Source organism: Carcharodon carcharias, chromosome 9 (genome assembly GCF_017639515.1).
Source record: "Carcharodon carcharias isolate sCarCar2 chromosome 9, sCarCar2.pri, whole genome shotgun sequence".
Lineage (NCBI taxonomy): Eukaryota > Metazoa > Chordata > Chondrichthyes > Lamniformes > Lamnidae > Carcharodon > Carcharodon carcharias.
This window is the reverse complement of record NC_054475.1, coordinates 93,146,062-93,170,802: the sequence shown is the minus strand read 5'-3', so window position 1 is coordinate 93,170,802 and position 24,741 is coordinate 93,146,062. Positions and strand designations below refer to the sequence as shown.

Here is a 24,741-nt window from a genome sequence, read left to right as displayed (position 1 = left end):
CCCCTACTGTCTGCTCGGTCCCATTACCTGCCTCACTGACAGTCACAACCTCCTGTCCCTCACCGCTGGCCAAAACAGATGTCCCTCTTCTAAGAGGTATGACTGTCTTCTTCAACAAAGTATCCAGGTATTTCTCCACCTCCTTTATATTGCACTGCGTCTGCATTTTGGCTTCCAGATTAAGAATCCTAATCCAGAATTCCTCAAGCTGCTTACATTTCCTGCAGACATGTTTGTCATGGATCGCCTTGACATCCAAAAGCTCCCACATCTCACAGCTGCAACATAACACATGTCCCGCCACTCTAACCTGTTATTTAGTTAATTTACTTTAATTATTTTCTTCCATGTATGCTACAATTTACTGGGGAATGGGGGCGGGCCCCGCTCGCCGAGGCATAAAATGACACGGGGCAATGTTGGGCGTGTGTCCTGGCGTCACTGCGCGCCATTTAGATTTTCAGCTCAGCGGGCAAACAGCCGAGTCGGCTGCGTGTCCGCCAAACTGTCAAAGGCCTGTTAAAGCATTAATTAATTAATTAATCCTAATGAGAAAGTTGCCCATCCAACCTTAAGGTTGACGGGCAGGCAAAGAGCCCAGGCAGCCTTTGCATTTTTCATGGACCCTCATCCCTGGGTGGGATGAGGTTTCATGAATGTTTTTGAAATCTTGCAAAAATTTTTCACAAAATTAATACACATGTCCCGGCTCATGTGACAGTTTCACATGAGGGGACATGGTCTAAAAATTTTTTTCTCCTTTATAAAACTTTAGAAACTTTAAACTAATCTCCCCGAAGCATCTCTGTGCCTCAGGGAGATTTCTGCGCTCTTTCATGTGCATGCGCGAAAGAGCACACTCCTGGCTCAGGAACCCCCCCATCCCTGCCAGCACAGGGAGCGCACAGCGCTTCCGGGCACACGTCACACTGGGCGGGCCTTAATTTGTCCGCCCACATAAAATGGCAGCACAGACCCCATCGGGGGTGCCAATCTGGTCTTCGCTCACCCGTGTCCACCCACACACAACCCCCCTGACGGGGGGAAAGTTCTACCCACTGTTTGTTGAATGCTAGTACCACTGACAACGTTAACTGATAACTTACCGGCCAATCAACTTACTAGCTTCCTGTGACGTCACAGTTGTTTTTTTTTCTTTTTCCTCGGCTGCAGCTTCCCAGCAGCTGAAACAGTGTGCTCCTCAACTCCTGACTGTCTCCCGCAGGCCCACTCTGCTCCGACTTCCAGCAAGGTAGGCCTCACTCAAATACCTGGTCTATATTTACAGGCGCTCCTCAGCTCCTGACTGTCTCCTGCAGGTCTGCTCTGCTCCGACTCCCAGCCAGGTAGGTCTTGCAGTCATTGTTGTTGAGCAAGTAATCACGTTTTTGATCTTTCATCCCAGAAACATTTGACACATTTCAAGATAGTAGAAACCAATGGGAGATAGGGTTATTTTAATCCTCCACAGGGGGTTTTGAATGTCTGTTGGGTAGCTGACTGATTAGCAGTTCCCTTTGTCTTGACAGAATTACAGTTGCCTTCCTTTCAAGAGTTCTTGATTGAAGACCACCTTGACACCATCCCCCTACCCCCCCAGGTGTGGAATCCCATGCAATATGTCAGGGCAGGCCTGCAGTACAATCCATATAGGAACTTTCCAGAAAAGTGGCCAATTTAAAAATAGACATCAGGTGACTGGTGGTAGCCATCTTTGGTGAGTGCCTTTTTTTGTATTTTTGAAACAGGTCCTCTTTAAATAGTTCAATATATTTTTAGTTAGCTGCTGAAGTTATGGGTAGATCTCACTCAGTCACAATTTTCCTGTCATTGTGAAAACTTGGTTCACCAAAAACCTGCCAAAATCCAGTCTGTTCTGCATGTGACTCTATTCCCATATTATGTGGTATGGAAGCACAACCAATCAATGATTTAGAATGGAAATTGGATCAGCACTTAAAGAAAATAAATTGCAGTGCTACTGAGATTGAGCAGGGGCATGAGACTGACTGGATTGCTCTGGGGGAGCTGGCATGGACTCGATGGGCTGAATGGTCTGCTTTTGTGCCATAAATGACACTGTGACCATGGTCCAGATCTTCTGAATGTCTGGATCATTGGAAACTGGGCGTAACCCCAAGACGTGCTTTGGGGCCCGCAGAAGACCCGACACAATGACTCCATGGTAATTGCCCAGGAAGTTCGAACTTTCAATGGGCAATTGCCCTGCTTCCTGCAATCCTCTGAAAAAGTTTCCAACTCTGAACTACAGTCGACAGTTCTGTGGGACTTACCTGAATAGTTATCCAGGAAATGTTAGAAAAATCCTAGTCTAACATCTGGGTAACTACAGAACTGACATCCCAATTGCTTACGCTGACTCCCCCTGACCCACCAACTAACCCCCCCACTGACCTGTACCAACTACCCCCTGTCCCACCTACCCACTCACCCACCAAATCACCTCACCCACTGGCCACCCTGCCCATGTACCATCCTACCCATCTACCACCTCTCCCACCTTCTACCCTAGCCCTCTATCACCCTATTCACTTACCACCTCACCCACCTGCTACCCTACCACCTATCACCCTACCCACCTGCCACCTTACCCACTTGCCACCTACACACTTACCACCTCATCCACCCTCACCATATCCACCTGCCACCTCACCCACTTACCCATTTACCGCACCCACCCATCCATGTACCTCACTCACCCTACCCATTCATTCATTCATTCACTAACGTTCACATTGGGCATTTAAACTTACCATACGATAACTAGTGCCGTAAAAAAAGTGTCCTGTCTTCCCCCCCCCGACTCTACAGCGCTGCAATGAAGCTCTTCGAGGGATGCTGCACTCCGCATTTCTGGAGGAGCCAGGCTCAAAAGAGCCGGCAAGAAATGTGGAGCAGTCTTATGGCGGAGAAAAGTTTGCACGAACCAGCAATCCGATGCTGATTGCCACTTGGTGGAAGATCGGGGTCTATGATCCTATGGCAATGACTCTTCACGCCCTCATTAATAAACATTGCCTTGCTGAATTAGGCTTGGGCCTCTGGCTAGCATGGATCAGCACATGGTCCAAGCACACAGCGGACTTGCCACCAAGTTTGGCCACATGCTGAATTTCTCCCCGGTTTGGTGAGAAGGGGATCGTTAGGAAATTAATCTAATTGGAGGATTTCCAAATGAGGTTGGCTCAGAAATTAAGTGTTCTAGTTATTCCTAAAAACATTGTTAGATTTACTTTTTAATGTAAAACAGATAAAAACAAACTGCAGGGGCAGAATTTTGGCCTCAGCGAGCAGTGGGCAGGGCCCGGTCCTCTTGAGGGGATCGGCTCCCCGCCCCCCCGGAGATTGGGTCGGGCCCACCTTCCTGACAGGCAAAAAATTCTGCCCCAGGAGCTGACAAGGCTGGCCTGTCTAAGACCTTGGTACAAATCCCACACAGCAAAGTATTCTGCTTTTGTTGCTCTGAAGGTAATTTATGAAAGGAGCTTTGGGAGAGATTCACCTCACTCCTCATGATTGCAAAGCCCCCCACAGCATGCAACAAGCACTAAATTGGTAATTCCACTCAGATACAACACAGAACAGCTGAAGTGGAAAATGGAAAAGAAAATGGACACTGCATGAGAAAATTCTTTCAAATACTGGAGTTAACATACATGTTTAGCTAGAAAAGAGAGAGCTATTTCATCTATCTAATTCTATGAAATCTGGATGTGTTTGAGCTGGACAATAGATACCAGGAATGCATGTTGCAAATAAAATGTGAAGAAAATTCTTCAAAAAGTAAAAATTTGAGATAAATATATTCAAACGCACATGGAAGTGCCTCACAAAGCCAACAATGTTCGGTGAGCAGCAACAGGAAGTGTGATTGCTTTACAAATGTTATAGGTTGGCCTCACACTGAGGCATGAGCAGCAGAATTTTTACGGGTTCCAGTGGATCTATGAGATTTTGTACCAAATATGGACAAGCATATTCAAAGATCATGAGAAGATTTAATACATTTTTCATGCCATTTGCCTCGCAGCAGAGAGGCATTTCTAGCACCAAGAAATATACGGAGGGTGTTGTAGTGTGGCCGAGTTCTAATATTGATGATAGAGTTGATTTGCAGACACCTCCTGGGTGGAAACTTAGGGAGGAATTTTCCGGTCGGTGAGCGGGGGTGCTTGCCAGTGCGTAAAATGACGCGCAGTGACATCAGGCGGGCGTCCCGATGTCACCGGGCGTCATTTAGATTGTCAGTTAAGCTGCGCACCTGCCGGACTATCAAAGGCCTATTAAGGCCATTAAGAAAGTAATTAAAATTGTTAAGAATGCTGCCTGTCCAACCTTAAGGTTGGTGAGCAGGCGAACAGCACAGGCGGCCTTCGCATTTTTCACGAAATCTCATCCACAGGTGGGATGAGGTTTCATGAAGGGCTTAGTAATTAAATAAAAAATTTTGAAAAAATTAATGGTCATGTCCCAGCTCGTGTGACAGTTTCACATGAGGGGATATGTCCCTAAAAATGTTTTTTTCTTTCAATAAATTTTTCAGAACATAAACTAATCTCCCTGAGGCATGCTATTGCCTTAATTGGCCCGCCCACATAAAATGGCGGCATGCATCCGATTGGAGGCGCTGATCGGGTTCGCACTTGCTCCCGCCCACTCCTGCACAACCCCCCTGACAGGGGGGAAAATTCAGCCCTTAAAGTTTATTTACAATATAATCAGCAGCAACTACACGTGTGCTTTCAACTCCAACTCTATCTCTATACTGACTACTGAGGTAGCCCACACTACTCTCCTATTGGTTACTACAGATCATGTGATCTTGCCTAACAAGTTTTATACTTAAAGGTACATTACAGCTAAATAAAACTACTTTCCTCCCCCTTTAATTTGGCTATACATATTATATTTACAAGTACATATTTTTCAAGACAAAATAATATTTACACTGAATTTACAAGTTCAAATCTTTCAGGTGGTTTCCTGGTACGTGTGGAACGTCGCAGCTCCACAACTTCAGGTTCTTTGTCAGGAACCTCCTTTTCCGGAGTTGCCTGAACATCAGGTGCTTCAGTGGGCACTTGCAGTTCTGTATCCTCAACTCTTACAGGAATATCAGACATGTCAGTCCTGGGTTGAGTATCCTCAACAGGATACCAGACCTGGTCATGGTCGCTGCTGGAAACAAATCTTGGTGATTTGTCACTCTCTTCATTAAATGGTACACACATGTTTCCAGCTCCACGTGGTAAGATAGATGTCCAGTCACCACACTTATTTTAGCCGGTAACCAAAATTTTCCTTCCCCAAAATTGTTCATGTATATTGGCTACCCCATGGTAAATTTCCTCTCACGACTATTTAGTTGTGTCTAGTTTTCTCTCTTCCCTGACCACTTTCCACCTTCCCCTCTAAACTCAGCATTATTAAGCTCAATCTCATTCAGAAACAGCATTTCAACAATAACTCCACAGGTGTGGCACCTGTTGTTATATGAGGGGTAGTCCTGTAATGAAAAAGAAAGCATGCTACTTGGTTACCAAGGAATCACCAGTTAGCTTCTCATGCCTGCCTTAAACGTTTGAACCGCCCTTTCGGCCACTCCCTTTGAGGAAGGGTGGAACAGTGCAGTTTTCACATGAATGATACCGTTGAGGCTGATAAACCGTTGAAACTCAGCACCCGTAAATGCTGTGCCATTACCAGAAATGACTACTTCTGGTAGTAAATGAATGATGTAGTTTCCCAATTGTGGTAACCGTCGTTGGTGACTACATCTCATACACATCCAACCATTTTGAATAGGCATTGACAATGAGCAGAAACATTGTTCCCAGGAAAGGTCCAAAGTAGCCAATGTGTAACTGCACCAAGGGTCTAACTGGCCACTCCCGTGGGTGTAATGGAGCTGTCACTGGCAACTTTTGCAGTTGCTGACATTGCACACAGTGCTTTACTAAACTCTCTATTTCACCATCCATCCCAGGCCACCATAGATAGCTGCGTGCTATGGTCTTCATTCCGGAAATTCCTGGATGGGCAAGATGTAGTTCAATTCAAAGTGGCTCCCTTCCCTTTGGAGAAACTATCACTTATTCTCCCCACAATAAGATGCCATCCTGGCTGGTTATTTCATGTCTTCTGTTGAAGTACAGTTTTGTTTCGTCAGATACATGCTCCTGTGACCAACCATGTAGCACTTGTTCTTGTAACTGAGATAGGACTGGGTCCTGACTTGTCCAGTCTCTGATCTGTCGAGCACATACCGGCAAGGAATCTAAGAATTTTAACAGTAAAACAATTTCCTGTGGAACTGGGACGTACTCATCATTTTTTTTTAAAGGCAAATGACTAAAGGCCTCAGCGTTTGTGATTTGATTGCCAGGCTCATGTACAAAAGTGTATTCATATGCTGCCAGAATTATAGCCCATCGTTGTTTTCCTGCTGAGGCTATGGGTGGTATAGCCTTGTTCTCACTAAACAATCCGAGCAATGGTTTATGATCTGAAACGATTGTAAAATGGCAGCTGTGTACATACTGGTAAAGTTTCTTGACATCAAACATGATGGACAGGCCTTTTTTTTCTATCTGCAAGTATCCCTTTTCCGCTGTGCTGAGTGTTCTTGATACATAACCTATTGGCTTTTCCGTGCTGTCATCCATCCGATAAGAGAGTACTGCTCCCACTCCATAGGGAGATGTGTCACATGTCAGCACCAATTCTTTCCTCTGGTCACAATGCACTAAAAGATTGGACGAGTGCAACAATTGTTTCACCTTTATGAAAGCTTCTTTCTGGGGCAGCTCCCAAGACCAAATTTGGATCTTTTTGAGTAGCGACTGCAGGATGTCCAGCACTGTAGACAAATTGGTTAAGAACCAACCATACTAGTTGATCACTCCGAGGAATGATTTGAGATCTGAGTGTTCTTTGGCACAGGTGCCTCTCTTATGGCTCTCACTTTCTCCTCAACCGGGTGGAGGCCCTGTGAATCTACACGGTGACCCAAACAGATCACCTCCCGGACTTGGAACGTGCACTTTTTTTTTTAAATGTACTCCAGCTTGCAAGAAATGTTTTCAGACTTCTTCTAAGTTTGCCAAATGCTCTTTCTCAGTGAATCCTGTCACAAATACTGGGGCAATCCCTGCAGTAAGCTTTCCATTATTCTCTGTTAGATGGCACAAGTGATGGAGACACCGAAAGACAATCGAGAATATTGGTACACCCATTTGTGGGTATTAATTGTGACAAATTCCCGAGAGGCATTATCCAACTCTAGTTATTGATAAGCATGACTCATGTCAAGCTTTGTGTACGTTGTCCTTCCTGCCAGCTTGGAGTACAGGTCTTCAATTTTTGGAATGGGCTGTCTGTCTAGCTTAGCTACTTTATCAACCATCAGCTTGTAGTCTCCACAAATTCGGATGCTTCGGTCCGGTTTAAGGACGGGGACTACGAGTGCTGTCCATTCTGAGAACTGAGCAGATTGAATAACGTCCAGTTTCCCTAGTCTGTGCAGTTCAATGTTGACTTTTTCTCACAGAGCATATGGCACCGATCTCGCCTTCATGAAGAGATGGGTTGCTCCTGGATCCACATGAATCTTGGCCTGCAGGCACTGGACCTTCCCCAGTTCACCCTTGAAGATGGTGGCATACTTTCTAAGTAGCTCTGGTAGCCCACTTGCTCGCAACTGGAAAATTTCAGCCCATTCTAACTTGCCTCCTGGGGCAAAATTGGTCAAAGGAAATTTTGGCCCTTCATCTGCTACCACCATCAAGGGTAGTTTTGCCGATTAGCTTCCTTAATGGACAGTTACTCTGCTTATGCCTTTTAGTTAAATGTCTTCACCCGTATATGTTTTTAGTTTGGCGGCTGTTTCTTCTAAAGTTAATTGATGTTCACTATTATTCAAAGGTATCTGAAGGTATGCTCCCCAATTACTGTAGTGGAAGCTCCTGTGTCCACTTCCATTCTAACAGGTTTGCCACGTACTTTCATTGTGAAAATTTTGGGTCTGTCTTTCCAACTTTCAAATTAAACAATGAGTAAATGTCTGAATTTGTTGTTTCAGGCTCTTCTACTTTGTAGATTTCATTGGGCTTCTTCTTTTGTTTACAAGCCTGCTTGAACCTTTCCTTGCATTGCCTCATCATATTCCATTTCTGTGACAATAGTAGCATTTGATTTGTTTAAACTGCCAATTGCTAAAAGACTGATTGTTTCCACCTCTCCTCCATTAAAATTATTCAACTTCACTGCTAAGTTATTTTTCTTTATTCTTCGGCTAGCGGGGACTGTTTCCGCTTCTCGGGGGAGGTCTCGCTTTTTCACGCCTCTTTTAGCTGAGGTTTCCCACCTGATGTGGAGGAGATCACCATTTTGCGCACCCTGTATTGCTTTTGAATTTCTTATAGTGCTTTCATGGCCAGCACTATCTCTAGCGCCTTCTTGAAATCCAGATTCACTTCAGACAATAATCTCTTCTGAATAGTAATAATCTCTTCTTTCACACCACATACTAAATGATCTCTAAGCATGTCGTTCAGAGCTGTACCAAACTCACTATGTTCCATTAGCTGCTTCAAATTTACCATGTAGCGTGCAATTATCCCAGCAAGGGACCTATTTAATGAATTAGGCCTAAACCTCTGCATCATGACTGAGGGCTTTGGTTCAAAATGACCCTTCAAACCTGGGGCATTGGGTGCCATCAAACTTCAAATCAAGCTGTAGGTTTTGCTCCCACAGTACTCAAGAGGATCGCTCACCTCTTCTCTTCCCCGTAATCTCATTTGCTTGAAAAAAGAATGTGAGGCATTCTACGTATTGAGACCACTTGTCTGTGACTGGTTCAAAAGGATCAATTCTCCCAAATTGTGGCATTTTGCGAGAGGATAACTTCCTTAATTCTAACGGAGCTTGCTACTTACCATCACTGGGTGAGGTACAGTGCCGATTTATTTTTAACCTGATTTCTTCTGTTCAATCCTCTTCTATCCTCATCACTAGTTTGTTGTAGGGTGGCCAGGTTGTGCTATTAGTGATAGATTTGACCTACAGATACTTCTTGGATGGACACATTAAGTTTATTTACAATATACTCCGCAGCAACTATACGTGTGCTTTCAACTCCAACTCTATCTCTACTCTGACTGTTGAGGTAGCACACACTACTCTTTTATTGGTTACTACAGATCATGTGTCTTGCCTAACAAGCATTATTCTTAAAGGTACATTACAACCAGATAAAACCATAATTACTACAGAGAAGATTTAAATTATAAAGGGTTAATGGAGGAAATGATTCAATTCCCCAGCTTTCCAGAATTTAAGTTTAAAATTCTCTTTACATTTCTCTTCAGTTGCCCCAGAGATGACTGGCCCTTGATGCGCTGTACCAGAAGACTGAGTAATTTTTCTTCCTCCCTTTGGACATATACTGCCATCCTTTCATTGTCACCCAGTCAAAATCTTGGAATTCCCTAGCTAATAGCACTGCACTGTGGAAGCACCTACATTACATGGTCTGCAGTGGTTCAAGAATATGGCTCAACACCACTTTCTCAGGACAGCTAGGATTGATTGACGAATGCTGTCTTGTGAGTGATGCCCTTATCATGGGAATAAATACATAAATAATATTTATATATATTTTTTTCAACCCAACAGTTAAAAAGCTGGCATCTGAGGACATCATAAACTGTGACAATAGATCATGAGAAATTTACCTCTAATGAATACTGAGGGAATGCTGCATTGAATGAGCAGTTAAGCAAAGCTAAGGTGAGCATTAAAAGGCTCTATTGGGAAAATGATAAAATGATAGGATTCATATTCTGTTAATTCTGAGATCAAATAGGCTGAAGGTCTAACTTCATCCATTATATTCATAATTTTCATGTGCTTGACGGGTTTACAAGGGATTCTGCAGAAAGTGCTTTTTGTTCCCTGCTAAATTGCCAGTGTGCATATATTGAAAAATGGTGGAAACAGCAGAGCCAGGAGTATTTGATTTCTTTCTACATTTCCCACGGGCAATTTTAACCCTATCAGCCTGGTTAAAAACCCAGCAAGGCTGGAGTTAAAACTGGTTGGGTAATTTACCTGCAACCACCGCACAGATTCCACTATTAGATTCCACTATTTTCATTTTATTTTTATAGCTATTCATGTGGTGTCACTGGAAAGACCAGCATTTATTGCCCATCGCTGCCCTTGAGAAAGTGGCGGTGGGCTTTCTTCTTGAACCTTGTGATGTAGATACTGTCAACCTTGTGATAAGTAGGGTGTTCCAGGATTTTCACATGATTTTTGACCAAGTCAGGATGGCGTGTAACTTGGAGGGGAAGCTAAAGGCAATAGTGTTCCTGTGCACCTGCTTTCCTTGTTCCTCTAGTTGGAGGAGGTCACAGGATTGAGATACTGCCAAAAAAAACCTTGGCAAGTTGTGCATTCTGTACATAGTACTCTCTGGAGTCATGGTGCACCTACACCTTAGTGGTGGGAATGGATGTTTAAGTTTGTGAATGGGCTGCTGATCAAGTGGATCTGATGGTGTTGAACTTTTTTGACTGCTGTTAGTGATATCAAGAAATGACGGAAGGCACTGGATCTGTGAAGGCTATGAGCAACATTTCAAATGCAGTACTGAAAACTTATGAACCAGAGCTAGCCACAATCTAGTCAAACTGTTCCAGTATACCGACAGTACATTCACTGGCATCTACCTGACAATGCGGAAAATTGCCAGGATATTTCCCATCCGCAAGAAGCAAGATAAATCCAATCCAACCCAATTACTGCCCCATCATTTATCCTCGACCATCAATTCAGTGATGGAAGGTGTCATAGACAATGCTGTCAAGTGGCACTTACTCAGCAACAACCTGCACACTGATGCTCAGTTTAGGTTCTGCCAGGGCAACTCAACTCCAGACTTCATTACAGCCTTGGTCCAAACATGGACAAAGAGCAGAATTCAAGAGATGAGTTGAGAGCGACTGCCTTTGACATCCAAACAGACTTTGACCTAATGTGGCCTCAAGGAGCCCTAGCAAAATTGAAGTCAATGGGAATCAGGGGGAAAACTCTCCGCTGGTTGGAGTCATACCTAGTGCAAAAGGTAGATGGGCGTGGTTGTTAGAAGTCAATCATCTCAGCCCCAAGACATTACTGCAGGAGTTCCTCAGGGTAGTGTCCTAGGCCAAACCATCTTCAACTGCTTCATCAATGACCTTCCCTCCAACTCAAGGTCAGAAGTGGGAATGTTCACTTATAATTGCACAATGTTCAATAACGTTCACAACTCCTCAGACTCTGATGCAATCTGTGACTGCTTTCTACAAGACCTGGACAATGTTCAGGCTTGGACTGATAAGTAACCACACAATTGCTAGGCAATGGCCATCCCCAGCAAGAGAGAATCCAACCATCTCATGACATTTAATAGCATTATCATGGCTGTTTCCCTCACTGTCAATATCTGAGGGTTTTCCATCAATCAGAAACTTAACTGGAGCAGCTACATAAATACTTAGCTTACAAGAGCAGATCAGAGACTGGAAATGCTAGAGTGAGTAATGCACCTCCTGACTCCTCAAAGCTTGTCCACCATCTTCAAGGTTCAAGTCAGGAATGTGATGGAATACTCTCCGCTTGCCTGGATGAACTCAGCTCCAACAAAACTCAAGAAGTTCAATACTGTCTATTGCAACAAAACAGCCCTTTTGATCAGTGCCCAAACCACCACTATAAATATTCATTCCCTCCAGCACCAACACACAATAGCAGCAATGTGTAGAATATACAAGATGCAACTCATCAAACCTCCTTCGACAGCACCTTCCAACCCTGCAATATCTACCACCTAGAAAGACAAAGGCAGCAGACGTATGGGAACACCGCCACCTGCAAGTTTCATTGCAAGCCGCTTGGAACTATATTCAGCTCTTTCACTGTTGCTGGGTCAAAACCCTGACATTTCCTCACAGCGCTGTTGGCGTACCTACGCCTCATGGTCTGCAGTAGTTCAAGAAGGCCACCACCTTCTCAAACGTAATTAGAAATGGGAAACCAATGCTGACCTTGCTAGTGATGCTCACATCCCATAAATGAATAAAAATGCTCAAGCAGACAAGTGGACAATATAGCATTATCAAGGCCCCTAACTTGTATCTTGAAGATGGCAGAGAGACTTTGAAATGTCAACAAGTGAGCTGCTCTGCACAGAACAAAATTGGAGGAGGAAAGAGAGCAGCAGAATAGGAGGCAAGGCATGAACAGCATTAACTATAATGTCCCTAGCTGTCGGAGCATTTTCCCTCAACTGACTTCAAGTATAAACAATAACACTTGCCCATTGGTCTTTCCTAGTGTATCTACTTGCTGCTTCCCCAGCGGCTACAGTTTAGGAGATTGAAAACTGCCAAGCTTCCATCGAGGATACCAGATGATCTGATGCTTGACCTTCAACGCCTCTGGCCTTTGAACACCCAGTTGCAGACTACAGCATCTCTGCACAGACCATGGCTGTCTGGCCCAACTTACTGTATGGCAAAGGGTACTGGTAGAGTGAGTGGTGAAGAAATAAATACTCTGTAATGCTGAGATAGGACAGAAGGTGCTCTCCCATGGAGTCTTGGTCACTTTCTCGCATCTCAGCCAAGTTCTAGGAGCTAAGTTCCTGAAATTGACCTCCTGAATGACCATTTCCACTGGCAATGAAATTGTTGCCTGGAGGATTTTCTGCCTGCAGCAGAAATGGGATCTCCTTTCACATGTGTGCTACCTACACCCCTGGCACTGCAGCAGAAAACCCAAGTCCACTCCCTTAAGCCAATTCTCCACTTGGGAAGTTTCCCTGTTGTGTGCTGCCAGGCCTCACATCCCTTTAAGAAGTGTGCTCTGCCTTTATTTGGCATCAGTGAAGTTTGATTATCCATTCCCTCATCAAAGATAATTAGGTATACTTGCAGGGGTAAAAATTGGAGGCAAGAACATAATAAACTTGCAGTATGCTGACAACACAACACTACTTGCAGAATTAGAAGAAGTCCTGTAAAATATCGAAGATCGAGTAAAACCTAGAAGTTTAGAATATGGATTGACTATGAACACCAAAAAGACAAAACCGATGGTTGTTAGGAGGAATACACTAGAAGAAACTAGAATGAAGTTTGAAGTGGATGGTATCACACTGGAACAAGTAGATAGATTTGTATTTTTAGGACACATGATAACAGAAGGCGGTAAATGCGATGCCAAAGTCAGACGAAAGATGGTGATAGCCAGAAGTAATTTGGTGAAGATGAAGGATGTGTTAACAACAGGAAAGCTCAAGTTTGTTACAAAGAAGAAACTAATAAGATGTTACATTCTATCCATTTTCCTGTCTGCCTCAAAAACCTGGGCAATAAGTAAAGATCTGTGGAAGAAAATCGAGGCCTTTGAAATGTGGAAGCTAAGACATTTCTTTAAAATTCCATTTACAGGCCATAAAACAACTGAAAAGGTGCTTGCAATTGCAAGATCAAAAGGAACTCTAAAAGTGACATCCAGAAAAGAAAATGTCAGTATTTCAACCATCTGATCAGAACTGAAAAACTACAGAGATCTCATCTAGAGGGTACGGTGGAGGGCAGCAGAAAGAGGGTTGACATTGGCCGAGTGGATAACAGACATCAAAGAGTGGTTGCAGAATGTGTGAAGATAGAACAAGACAGACAAGCGTGGCATACCATGACAGCAGATCTATAAGCAGCAGCATCAAAACCCTTGAGCCAACCCACGACACCCTGCCCACCCCACCCACCATCCCCAACCAAATAGGTGCATAGCCAGTAACAGCATTGGAAGTATTGGCATTTGGTACAGTATAATAGCAGAACAAAAACACAGCCAGAAAAAAAAACCTCATTCAGCTCAGAGTACATCTTTACAATAGGATATAAAAGCTTTATTCATTGATTCAGAGGGGCCTGTAAGAAAAATTATTGGTTTGGTGACTTTAAGAGCTTCATTTAGCCTTGTCCTGCTATTTCCTTTAGTCTTGGTAATAGTCAGCAGAATGGAATGTCCTCCTTCATTTTGTGATTTAAAAAGGAATGAAGGAGAGGGAACTTTTACATATACAGAACACTAAGATTGTCTGCCCATCACTGTTGAAAATTAAATGGAAATTTCAATGGCGAGGTTACATAAATTGAAAGCATTTTAGTGTAAAGATTGTCTGAGACATTTACAATACATAGTAAAAATCATACAGAGCAGAAATCAGATTTGTAGCCAGGTATTTGAAGGGCAACCACAACCTTTAAACTCAACTGAAAAAATAATAATTGACTCCAGCTGTTGGACAAGTTTTGAATCATTAATCAAACATTTGACTTTCATCTAATCATCCCAACCCTATGCATTGCACTGGGCTGCAAAGCACTATGATTCTACTGGATGATAATTTCACAAGGGTGGATGAATAACACTAAGACCTTGAAAAGTTGGCTTTAGTTAATCCTGGCCAGAAGTGTGTTCTGTACGCCTATGCTATTTACAGAAACTCCCAATCAACAACCTTTTGAATCCAGACCTCCCTTCGTTTTCCCAATTTTAATCATTCTTTCCTGAAGCTGATGACCTATGCCAGGGTACCATTCCATGAGTTCCAGACATCGTCAAATACATTGTCCAACTGACCATTCTTCTTGTGAGTCAAAATAATGTTCCCGACCTTTTAACCAGGAGAACATCACAGGTTAGCTTCCTTCTATCCTCCCTGTGTTTTCCGGTAGTGGCTTGCTGGATGGTGATCAGAAGTGAAGATTCTAGCTGATGTTTTCTTCTGCTCTTCTTCCCTAGGTCATCACCACTTTAACTGGGATCCACTAATTCAGGTTGCACCAAAGTTTCAGTTAGGAGCCTCCAGGTTCCATAGTGGGCAGTGTCTTTTAACCAGCGAGGATAATGTTTGAAAAGCACACGTTTTTAAAAAGCACGGAATGAGTCAGAGTTTTTGCAGGTCATTGAGGAAAGCTTTTGCGAAACTGAAACTGGAGGTGGCTCAGATGGCGATATTGCTGATGGGCTAGATGTGGCTTGAAGATCAGCTCCAAGTCTAATAGGGCACTGAATTTGTACACGGCCATGTTCAGCTAGATCAAGCAGAAATGAAAAGGAACTGGATAAGGATCCAAGCTGTGAACTCACTGTAAGTAAGTTCAATATGTCTGTAACTAATTCGGGGCTGTGATCTGCTGTCATGACAAAGTATTTACACACTCGAGCAAGATTATGTGAAAATAGGAAAGCTTTCCTTACCTTTATCCTTTTTCTCTTTGGAAAGGGAGTCCTTCTTTCTTCGGAAAGATTTCCTCCTTTTTGGCCCATCTGGAAAGGCAGGATTTTATCAGATATTAGCAACTGGAAGGATGTTAGCATCAATAGAGGGTACATATAGGAGAAATAACCTGGACAATCAACAAGTTATTGAAACACAGACTGGATCCATGAATCAAGGAGACTGGAAACATCCTGAATCAGGACAATTTTCCTCATGTTTAGAATTTTCTGGTGGCATGTGAAATATAAAACTACAGAACTTCCTCACACCAACAACAATCTATTAACAAAATAAATTACTCAAGCAGGACGCCTCTCCAAGAAAACTCTCACAATTAGAACCCATACGGAAAGGCAAGTCTCTCCATCAAGGCTATGCATAAAAGCAAGACATAAACCTGAAATTTGGATTAGGTCCATTTTGCCGTGTCTGCTGGAGTTGAGAAAGGCAGCATATAAACTTTGTGTTGCCTGCACAATAAATATGATCATGGGAGATGGTGCCTTAGTGTAATGTCACTTGACTAGTAAACCAGAGACCCAGGTTATGTTCTGGGGACATGAGCTCAAATCCTAACATGGCAGCTGGTGGAATTTAAATTCAATAAAATCTGGAATAATAAAGCTAGTCTCAGTAATGGTGACCATGAAACTATCATTGATTACTGTAAAAAAAAACCCATCTGGTTTGTTAATGCCCTTTAGGGAAAGAAATCTACTGTCCTTACCTGGCCTGGCCTATATATGACTCCTGGTCCACACTAACGTGCTGCATCAGTCCAAAGACAATTAGGGATGGACAATAAATGCTGCTCATGTTCCATGCATGCCCAGCATGAAGCATGTTATTGGCTCAGTTAAAGACCCAGGAGTTTGATTGACTACCATGGCATACAGAGTATTTTGTACTCCTGAAAGGCATCTTGCCTCAGGCTACAGCAACTGCTGGAACAGTCTCAGAGAGTCTTCGAAGGAACGAAGGAGACTGCAAATGATTCTGGCTTCCCTATTATAATAAAGATATAGAGGCATGGGAGAGCATACAAAAACAGAAAGCAGGGAGTGCAGGGAATTCAGCTATGGCAAATAGAGCAACAGATCAGGGAGAGTCTCCCCACCTCATTGGAGGCCTAATGATTGAAGTGGAAAAGAGAGACGATGTTTCCACAGGTGTCAGGAAGTCTGGCCGCAAGGTTCTAGCTGCAGTGATGGAAAATAGTTTAATGCATGTGATCAAGGTTAGTGAATGCATCTACAAATAACATCTCCTACCCATTGCCCACCAACCTCTCACGTTGCTCAAAACACCACAGCGTCATCGCTCACTCATTAACATTCAGGAGTCAAGCTTAACATGCAGATGCTGCACCTCATCCTTACACACTGATCATTACAGCCTCACATCCACCTCCTGCAGCTTCCACATACGTTTCTCTATGACAAAAAGCCTAGCAGGCAATGGGGAATAGAGTGGGGGAATGGGACTAATCGGATGGCTCCATACAGAGCTGTCAACAACTCAATGGCATGAAAAGCCCCTTCCTGTGCCGTAATGACTCCATCACTGCAGCTAGATCCTTGCGGCCAGACTTCCTGTGCCCTTTGGAAATATCATCTCTCTTTTCCACTTCAATCATTAGGTCTCCAATGAGATGGGGAGACTCTCCCTTATCTGTTGCTCCATTTGCCATAGCTGAATTCCATTTAGCGATGGCAAGCACATCACCTGAACACATTCCAACAGCCATCATTTCCAGTGGGAAAATGATGATTAACTCCATGATAGCACTTGTGGACCAAGCCGTGATGCACAAGTTGAAACCACCCAACCTCCAAGTGTTCCAGCGGAAGTTCAGACTGATGTCATGAGATCCACACCATCAAAGTCCAAATTATTAATATAAATTGTGTACAGCAATGGTCACAGCACTAATCCCACTTTCTGCCACTGTGAATGACTGCCCTTTATTTCCACTCCCTGCTTTCTGTTTTTGTACCCTCTCCTATGCCTCTATACCTTTATTATAATATGGCAACCAGAATCATACTTTGTACTCCAGGTGTGGTCTAACCAAGGTTTGATAGAAGTTTAGCATAACATCTTTACTTTTCAATTCTATCCCACTAGAAATAAACTCTGGTACTTGGGTTGCTTTTATATATTGCCTTGTTAACCTGTGTCACTACTTTTAGTTGATATGTGTAAATTTGTACTTTCAGATTCTTTTGCACTTCACCATTCAGATTCTTATCTGCAACATAATATGCCACCTCCTTATTTCTCTTACTAAAATATCACAAGACAATTGCAAGTTCATGGAGCGGTAGACCTTTCAGTTGCAATACATCTCCCCATTAATATGTCAGTGTTACATAGAAACATAGAAAATAGGAGCAGGAGTAGGCCATTCGACCCTTCGAGCCTGTTCGGCCATTCATTATGATCATGGCTGATCATCCAACTCAATAGTCTGCTCCCGCTTTCTCCCCATATCTTTTGATCCCTTTCACCCCAAGAGCTATATCTAACTCCTTGAAAACATACAACATTTTGGCCTCAACTACTTTCTGTGGTAGCGAGTTCCACAGGCTCACCACTCTCTGGGTGAAGAAATTTCTCCTCATCTCAGTCCTAAATGGTCTACCCCATATCCTCAAACTGTGACCCCTGGTTCTGGACTCTCCCACCATCAGGAACATCCTTCCTGCATCTAGCCTGTCTAGTCCTGTTAGAATCTTATAGGTTTCTATGAGATCCCCCCCTCATTGTTCTGAACTCCAGTGAATATAATCCTAACTGACTCAATCTCTCCTCATATGTCAGTCCTGCCATCCCAGGAATTAGTCTGGTAAACCTTCGCTGCACTCCCTTTACAGCAAGAACATCCTTCCTCAGATAAGGAGACCAAAACTGCACACAATATTCCAAGTGTGGTCTCACCAATTCCCTGTATAATTGCAGCAAGACATTCTGCTCCTGTGCTCGAATCCTCTGGTTATGAAGGCCAACATACCATTTGCCTTCTTTACCGCCTGTTACACCTGCATGTTTACCTTCAGCGACTGGAGTACGAGGACACCCAGGTCTCTTTGCACATTCCCCTCTCTTAATTTATAGCCATTCAGATAATAATCTGCCCTCCTGATTTTGCTACCAAAGTGGATAACCTTACATTTATCCACATTATACTGCACCTGCCATGCACTTGCCCACTCACTCAGCTTGTCCAAATCACACTGAAGCATCTCTGCATCCTCCTCACAGTTATTAGCCTCCTGTACCATTGAGAATCCTTGTAGCCTGGCAAAGCCATGTGATCACTCCTCTGCTTCTCCCTGGTTGTAGAGAAGACGATGAAGTCTGCTCTCCTGGTGTACAGGATCGCAGTCATCTTCCTGAAGCAGCATTTCACCAGCACACCCAGAAATGCTGTCAATGTCACCTGCTCTCATCTGAAAGGATCCACGGTCATAGAAACTGAAGCGGTATGCCCTGGGATTACTCAGGCTTCACAAAACTGCAGACATAAGTTTTAAAAGTGCTTTTAGTAAACAAAAACACACTAGAATAGATGTAGTAGGGTATGTGACCTTTTTGGTCAGGCCAGGAAGTTGATGATTCGCTTATGAGCAAGTCCATGATAAACAAAGGAATGTGACCCTGAGTTTAGGATAGAATAAGTTGATGAATGATCTATGAGTTATACCGTGATAAACTGTTTGTATGACCTCAGAGCCAGACTATGAGATACAGATGACTGGACAATGTAGTAAATTGTCAGGATGGATAAGCAAAGTTTATATTTTTGAATAAACTGCAGGCTTCATTTGTGCTAAAGGTCAGGTTATTCTGTGATTATTTTGTAAACTTTTGAGATTAAAAGGAATTTCACAATGGAAATTGTTATCTAGATCAAGGGAGAAGTCTCTCCCCTACAGGCCTTCCAACTCCTCTGACCACTTTGTGAATGCAAAACTGTTCCAAATACCTCCAATAATACTCAACACAGCACTTACACTCAAAATGCGGCAGCAGAATAAGTCAAAAACACCTTGTCTAGAAGTCCCATGGTGACCCTTTAAATGGGAAAGAGTGGGAGGGGGGAGGCGGGGTGAGGGCCTCATGCATTTGAATGCATGTTCAGTTTGAAATGATTAAGAGGTTAAGAGGACCAGAGAGATCCAAAATGGCAGTTTGTGTTCCAATTCAGCATTAGTGGATGTTTGACATCACCAAATGCCCACTCTGCAAACATGCGATGCACCTCTATGTCTTGCCTGTGCTAGCATTCTTATCATCATGATGTGCCATGCAGGCTCTGCTGTCAGTAACCAAAAGCAATTCAACTAATATTTTTGGAGTTCCTGGTTTCCATAGCTCATAGCACCAGCAGTGTGCGATGGAGCCAAATCTCTCACAGCCAGTATTTCTTGACTTTCCACTGGCTGTAAAATAACCAGGGAATGGTCATCAAAAATACTCCATAATTTTTTTTGTTCCCTCAATACATATTGCAACTGTACATTCTACACCATTTCCATTAGCTAAGACAGCCCTTCCCCTCTACAGTGTGCCACTACATCATGCATGGCCAGAATTTTACACTCCCCAACCGGTTGGTTCTAAGGCAGGGGAAGCATGAAATTGCGTGAACGGGATTCTCTCTGGGTTCCCACCCGTCCTGATGTGGTAGTGATTTTATGGTAGGGTGGGCAGGGCCTCAGACGGGAAGCCCGCCCTTACCACAATTAAGGCCCTTAAGTGGTCACCTAATGGCCATTTAAGGGCCTTTTCCTGCCCAGCCTCGAATTTTAGACTGATGGGCGGATGGCAGCTCAGGGTGGGAAAGATGGAATTTAAACTGAGTTTGAACTCAAGCAGGAAAAGGAATGGGCATCTCCATCAGAAGATCCATCAGGAGGTTCTTTCTGACTGGAAGCGCTTTCCCTGTAGGGCCTGGTTACCTCCAGCCGTCCCTTCCAACTCCCCCCAAGCTTATCTCCTGAGACCCCAATCACCACTCCTTGCAACCCCCCCAAATGTTACCTACCCTCCCCACCCTGGGACCCCTGCCACCTACCTGTTCTCTGGGTTTCCGGGACTTAGTTCCAGGCAGCTTCCTGCAGTGGCTTTTCCGGCCACTCCAGCACTCTGCCTGGAGTGACTCAAGAGCTACTGGCCAAACTGATTGGCTGGCAACTCTCCAAGGTAGGACTTGGTCCAAAGTGTGGGCAAAAGTCCTGCCTTATGCCAATCAATGCATTAGTGCTGCTGAAATCAGAAGGGACGTGTTCCCCGCTGACTCCTCGAATGGCAGGGGCCAAGCCTCATCATCATTGAAATTCAGGCCCACATATATTCCTGTCAGAATGTCAGCCAGTCAGAGCACATAGTTTTTGTTTAAATCAAAGCAATATGAAGACAGTCTGTTAAGCACCGCTCTCTATCTCAACAGTTCATTCAAATACCAGACATGACAGTGTAAGAAGTGGACTGAGCTGAAAATTCAAGTAAAATTTGAAATGAATTTCAACAATTTAGCAAGTTGTATGGCTGTCTTTTGAGATTGGAGAATCAATAAATAATAGGAAGGAGCCCAATAAAAGCAAATACAACTGCCTATGCACTACGCAATGTGTGGCAGAAATTGGCAATCTCTGTTGCCTTCTAATTGCAAACAGAGATAGTTCATTTTTTCTGTTTATCATAACTTTTGGACTATATTTACAACATAAATTTTAAATTGAAAAATAACCACAATGAAGTGCCCAGGGCATAATTGTCAAAGTTGGTAGAAAGAGGGCAAATGGTAAAGTGAGTCAAGAAATAGCGATTAGAAATTCCAAACTTTAGTTTAAAAGTAGGAGGATAGTTAGGTCTCGGAAGATAAACGTTAACCCTTGAAGTCCTGAAAAAAGAATGGGTAATGGTGGAAAGACCATATTTATTGCCCATCCCTGCTTTCCCTGAGAAGGTGGAGGTGAGCCTTCTAGAACTGCAGCAATCCATGTGATGCTTCCACAATTTTGTTAGGGAACTTCAGGATTTTGACCCTGAGTGCTAACAGATTTGTTCTATATATTCACTTCAGGATAGCGTGTGGCTTGGAGGGGAAGTTGGAAGAATTCTAGCCCCATGATATTGCTGTTCTTGTCCTTCCCGATAGAGGAGGTCATAGGGAAGAATATTGATGAATTGCAGCAGCATATCCTATATTCATTCCGTAGCTACAGCACAGCAGTGGCAGAGGGTGTGGATATGCGGTAAAAGGCAGACGTACAAGCAAGCCAATCACTCTGCCCTGATTGGTTTCAAAAGTCAGTGTTGTTGTGGCTGCAGCTGACAAAATAACTAGTGATAATTCTGTCAAACTTCTAACTTGAGCTAGTTGGTGTAGATGCCTTGAGAGCTCTGCTGGTGAGCCACTCATTGCATAGTATCAAGACTCTGTCCTGCTTCTTTAGCCACATTGTCGATGTGGCTAGCCAAGTTAAGCTTCTGGTTAATGATAACCCTCCATCCACACCCACCCCCAGCAAGACATTGACAGTGATGCGAACAAGTGTCTGGGGAGATGATTGGGAATTTTTTTGTTGCAAGTAGGAGACTATTAATAGAATGAGATTACAATGAGAGGGAGATCATGCAGAGCTGTATATCTGGAGCTATACTGTACATAGAGTAATATAACATAAGTTCAAATGTCAATAAATATAAAACAACCAAAATGAAAGCTTTTTCTTACAAATATAAATTGTTGAATTTGGGTACCAGATGTCACAAAATAATATGAGGAAAAACCTCTACTCTCAATGCTGGTAGTGACGAGCCTATAGCGTTTACCAAAATTGTACCTGGCTGATCTTGTATAATTTTCTGAGGTTAACCCTAATTAGCCATGTAAATGAATCCCCCAGACTAGATTTGGCCTGTCACTTGCCAGTTCTCTGTTGGTGGGCAAAGTATGGGCAGGAATTGGGCAGGTGATCATCCCATAAAGGACTGAACACAGAGCTTTGGGAACTGACTGTTTCAGGGTGGCTAAAATAACTGAGCTTTTTCAAAGGTTGTTTGGAAGAAAATAAATGACTGGTTAAAAAAAAATGGAGAGTTTGACTTAGCTTTGCAATGTAAAAGTAAACTGTGAAAGCAGTGCTAAGCTTTTTTCCAAACAGATCATTTGGCATCTGTCATTAATTCAGAATGGAGACTGCTGAGACAAAAGCAGCAGGGTTAATGAGAACACTATACTCCTGGGAGAGGACACAGTTTGGTCAATTTTCCATGACTGAAGATCAGGCCTGTTTATTTCCAACTTACTTTGATGTCAGAGTGTCACTCTAACTAATAAACCAGAACAGCTGGAAATACAGTTGTTATTTCTTTTTTCTGAAAATGTATCCAGAAGTGACATTGGGAGTGTTGGAAGTGCTGCGTTTTGAATGAGACATGAAATGGAGGACCCGTCTGCTCTCTCAGGTGGAAGTAAAAAATCAGTATTTAGAAGGAGAGCTTTCCAGTGTCCCATCCAAAATTCATCCCCAGTAAACATCACTAAAATATATTATATGTTCGTTATCATGTTGCTGTTTGTGGGATTTGCTATGTACAAACTGGAGTTGTGACTGTGCTTCAAAGTACATCATTGGCTTTGGAGCATCCTGAGGTCATGTAAAGTGCTATCTGAATACAAGTCTTCTTCCCTTCTTTCTTTTTTCCCCTAAAGTGACTCAGAGTGGAATCTTGTGGATCCCTCACTCCCACTTTTCGGGAAAGCTTGCTGCATTTTGTTCCACTCAGGCATTTGACAGGCAGTGGCAGGCCTTTCCCTGGATCAAGGACCCTAGGGGTGGAAGAGTTGCTTGCCATGAGGTGCCAGCCAATCAGAGGCTGGCAGTTTTCTCGCTCAACAACACCAACAGGAAGTCAATAGTTGCCCCTGTACTACACCCACCCAAGGGCTCGCATTGAGGAGGGACCCAGGCACAGTTGTGTAATGATGGGAAAAGGGGTTGCAGGTTGGGGGTCGCGTGGGGAGGGGTCGGCAGCAAGGGCAGAGGGGTCATCTCTATCAGTGGGACCACACCTTCCCAGGCGCTCGCAAGCAAACCTACTGGGGTTTGCTTGTCATACTCCCCGCATGCTGAGCACCCACCCACCACTGGATTAATACCATGGATGGCAGGTAGAGGCCCTTAAGTGGGAATTAATTGCCCACTTAAAGGCCTCAATTGGCGATGGAGCAGGAAGTCAATCCATGGGCCCTCCCACCATGGACTTAATCAGTGCAGAAATGTGAAGGTAGCAGGGTCCCCACCTGCCACCCTCCCACCTGATTAAATAACCCCCACCAGCAAACTCGCCACGGGGGAGGGCACAGGATTCCACCCTCTATAACTATAGACAGTTTAGGATTAGATATGGTGTTTACTCAGGATTTTACAGAAGAACCACATGCAAGACTGGGCTGGAAGCCAAGCTGACTGGGAGTAAGGAGGGTGAGGGATTAGGTGATTCAAGGACACGTATGCAAAAAAAAAAGATGAGAGCAGATTGTAACATGACAGAAATGATGGTGAGGCACTGGGGTAAGACTTGTGAGCTAGTAAAGAAGCAGGAGGATATCAGGAAGGCAAGGGAGACTGCTCGATACCTAATGAAGCTGAAAATTTACATTAATCATTCTGGAAGCCTGAGGAAAGAAGGAAAGGGAAAAGTTCTGTAAGAGACACATGAAATATTGGGAGTAGGCCTGTTAGTGTGTGCAGAAAGACAGAGACCCGGGGTTAATTTTCATTGTACTGTTTCAGTAGTAAACTGGCAAGTTGTATCACGCTGGAAACATAAACTCTGGTTCTCTCTCCACAGATGCTGTCAAACATGCCTAGTTTATCCAGCATTTTTTGTTTTTGTTTCAGATTTCCAGCATCCACAGTATTTTACCTTTATATTAAAATACGAAAACACCTGCTCTCCAGGGGACACATTGTTTGATTGAGAGCTTAGGCTCTCTGATCTCTAGTGTTAATTTCACAAATTTTGTTAAAACAAGTTAAGTGGTTTCAAGGGGCAGAATTTTCTGGCTGGCGGGCGGAGCGGGAGCAGGCGCGGACCCAATTGCTGCCCACGATCTGATATGCACTGCCATTTTATGCGGATGGGCTAGTGAAGGCCCCCCCAGTGTGAATCGCAGCTCCCGAGGACAGCAGGAGTGGGCGGGCGGCGGCGTGTCTGCAGTGACCACCAGGTCCAATGGCAACCCAGTGGCCTGCTGTAAAAAGCCGCTGCAGCTTTTCAAAGGCTGATAAACATAGCTACTGTAAGGTCTCCCCAGATCACTGCTGGTGAGCAGGCCAGGCAGGAGGGTAGGGCAGGGG

At 43.7% G+C, this 24,741-nt stretch overlaps 1 protein-coding gene across 3 annotated transcripts in view; it reads right to left on the bottom strand.

Moving 5' to 3' along the window:
- arhgap36 (Rho GTPase activating protein 36) overlaps positions 1 to 24,741 on the bottom strand; it is a 329,472-nt gene that overhangs the window by 92,568 nt on the left and 212,163 nt on the right. For all 3 annotated transcript variants that reach the window (XM_041196093.1, XM_041196092.1, XM_041196094.1), the window contains exon 3: positions 15,343 to 15,411. In XM_041196093.1, coding sequence (XP_041052027.1) covers positions 15,343 to 15,411 — 69 coding nt within the window. The remainder of the gene's footprint in view (positions 1 to 15,342; positions 15,412 to 24,741) is intronic.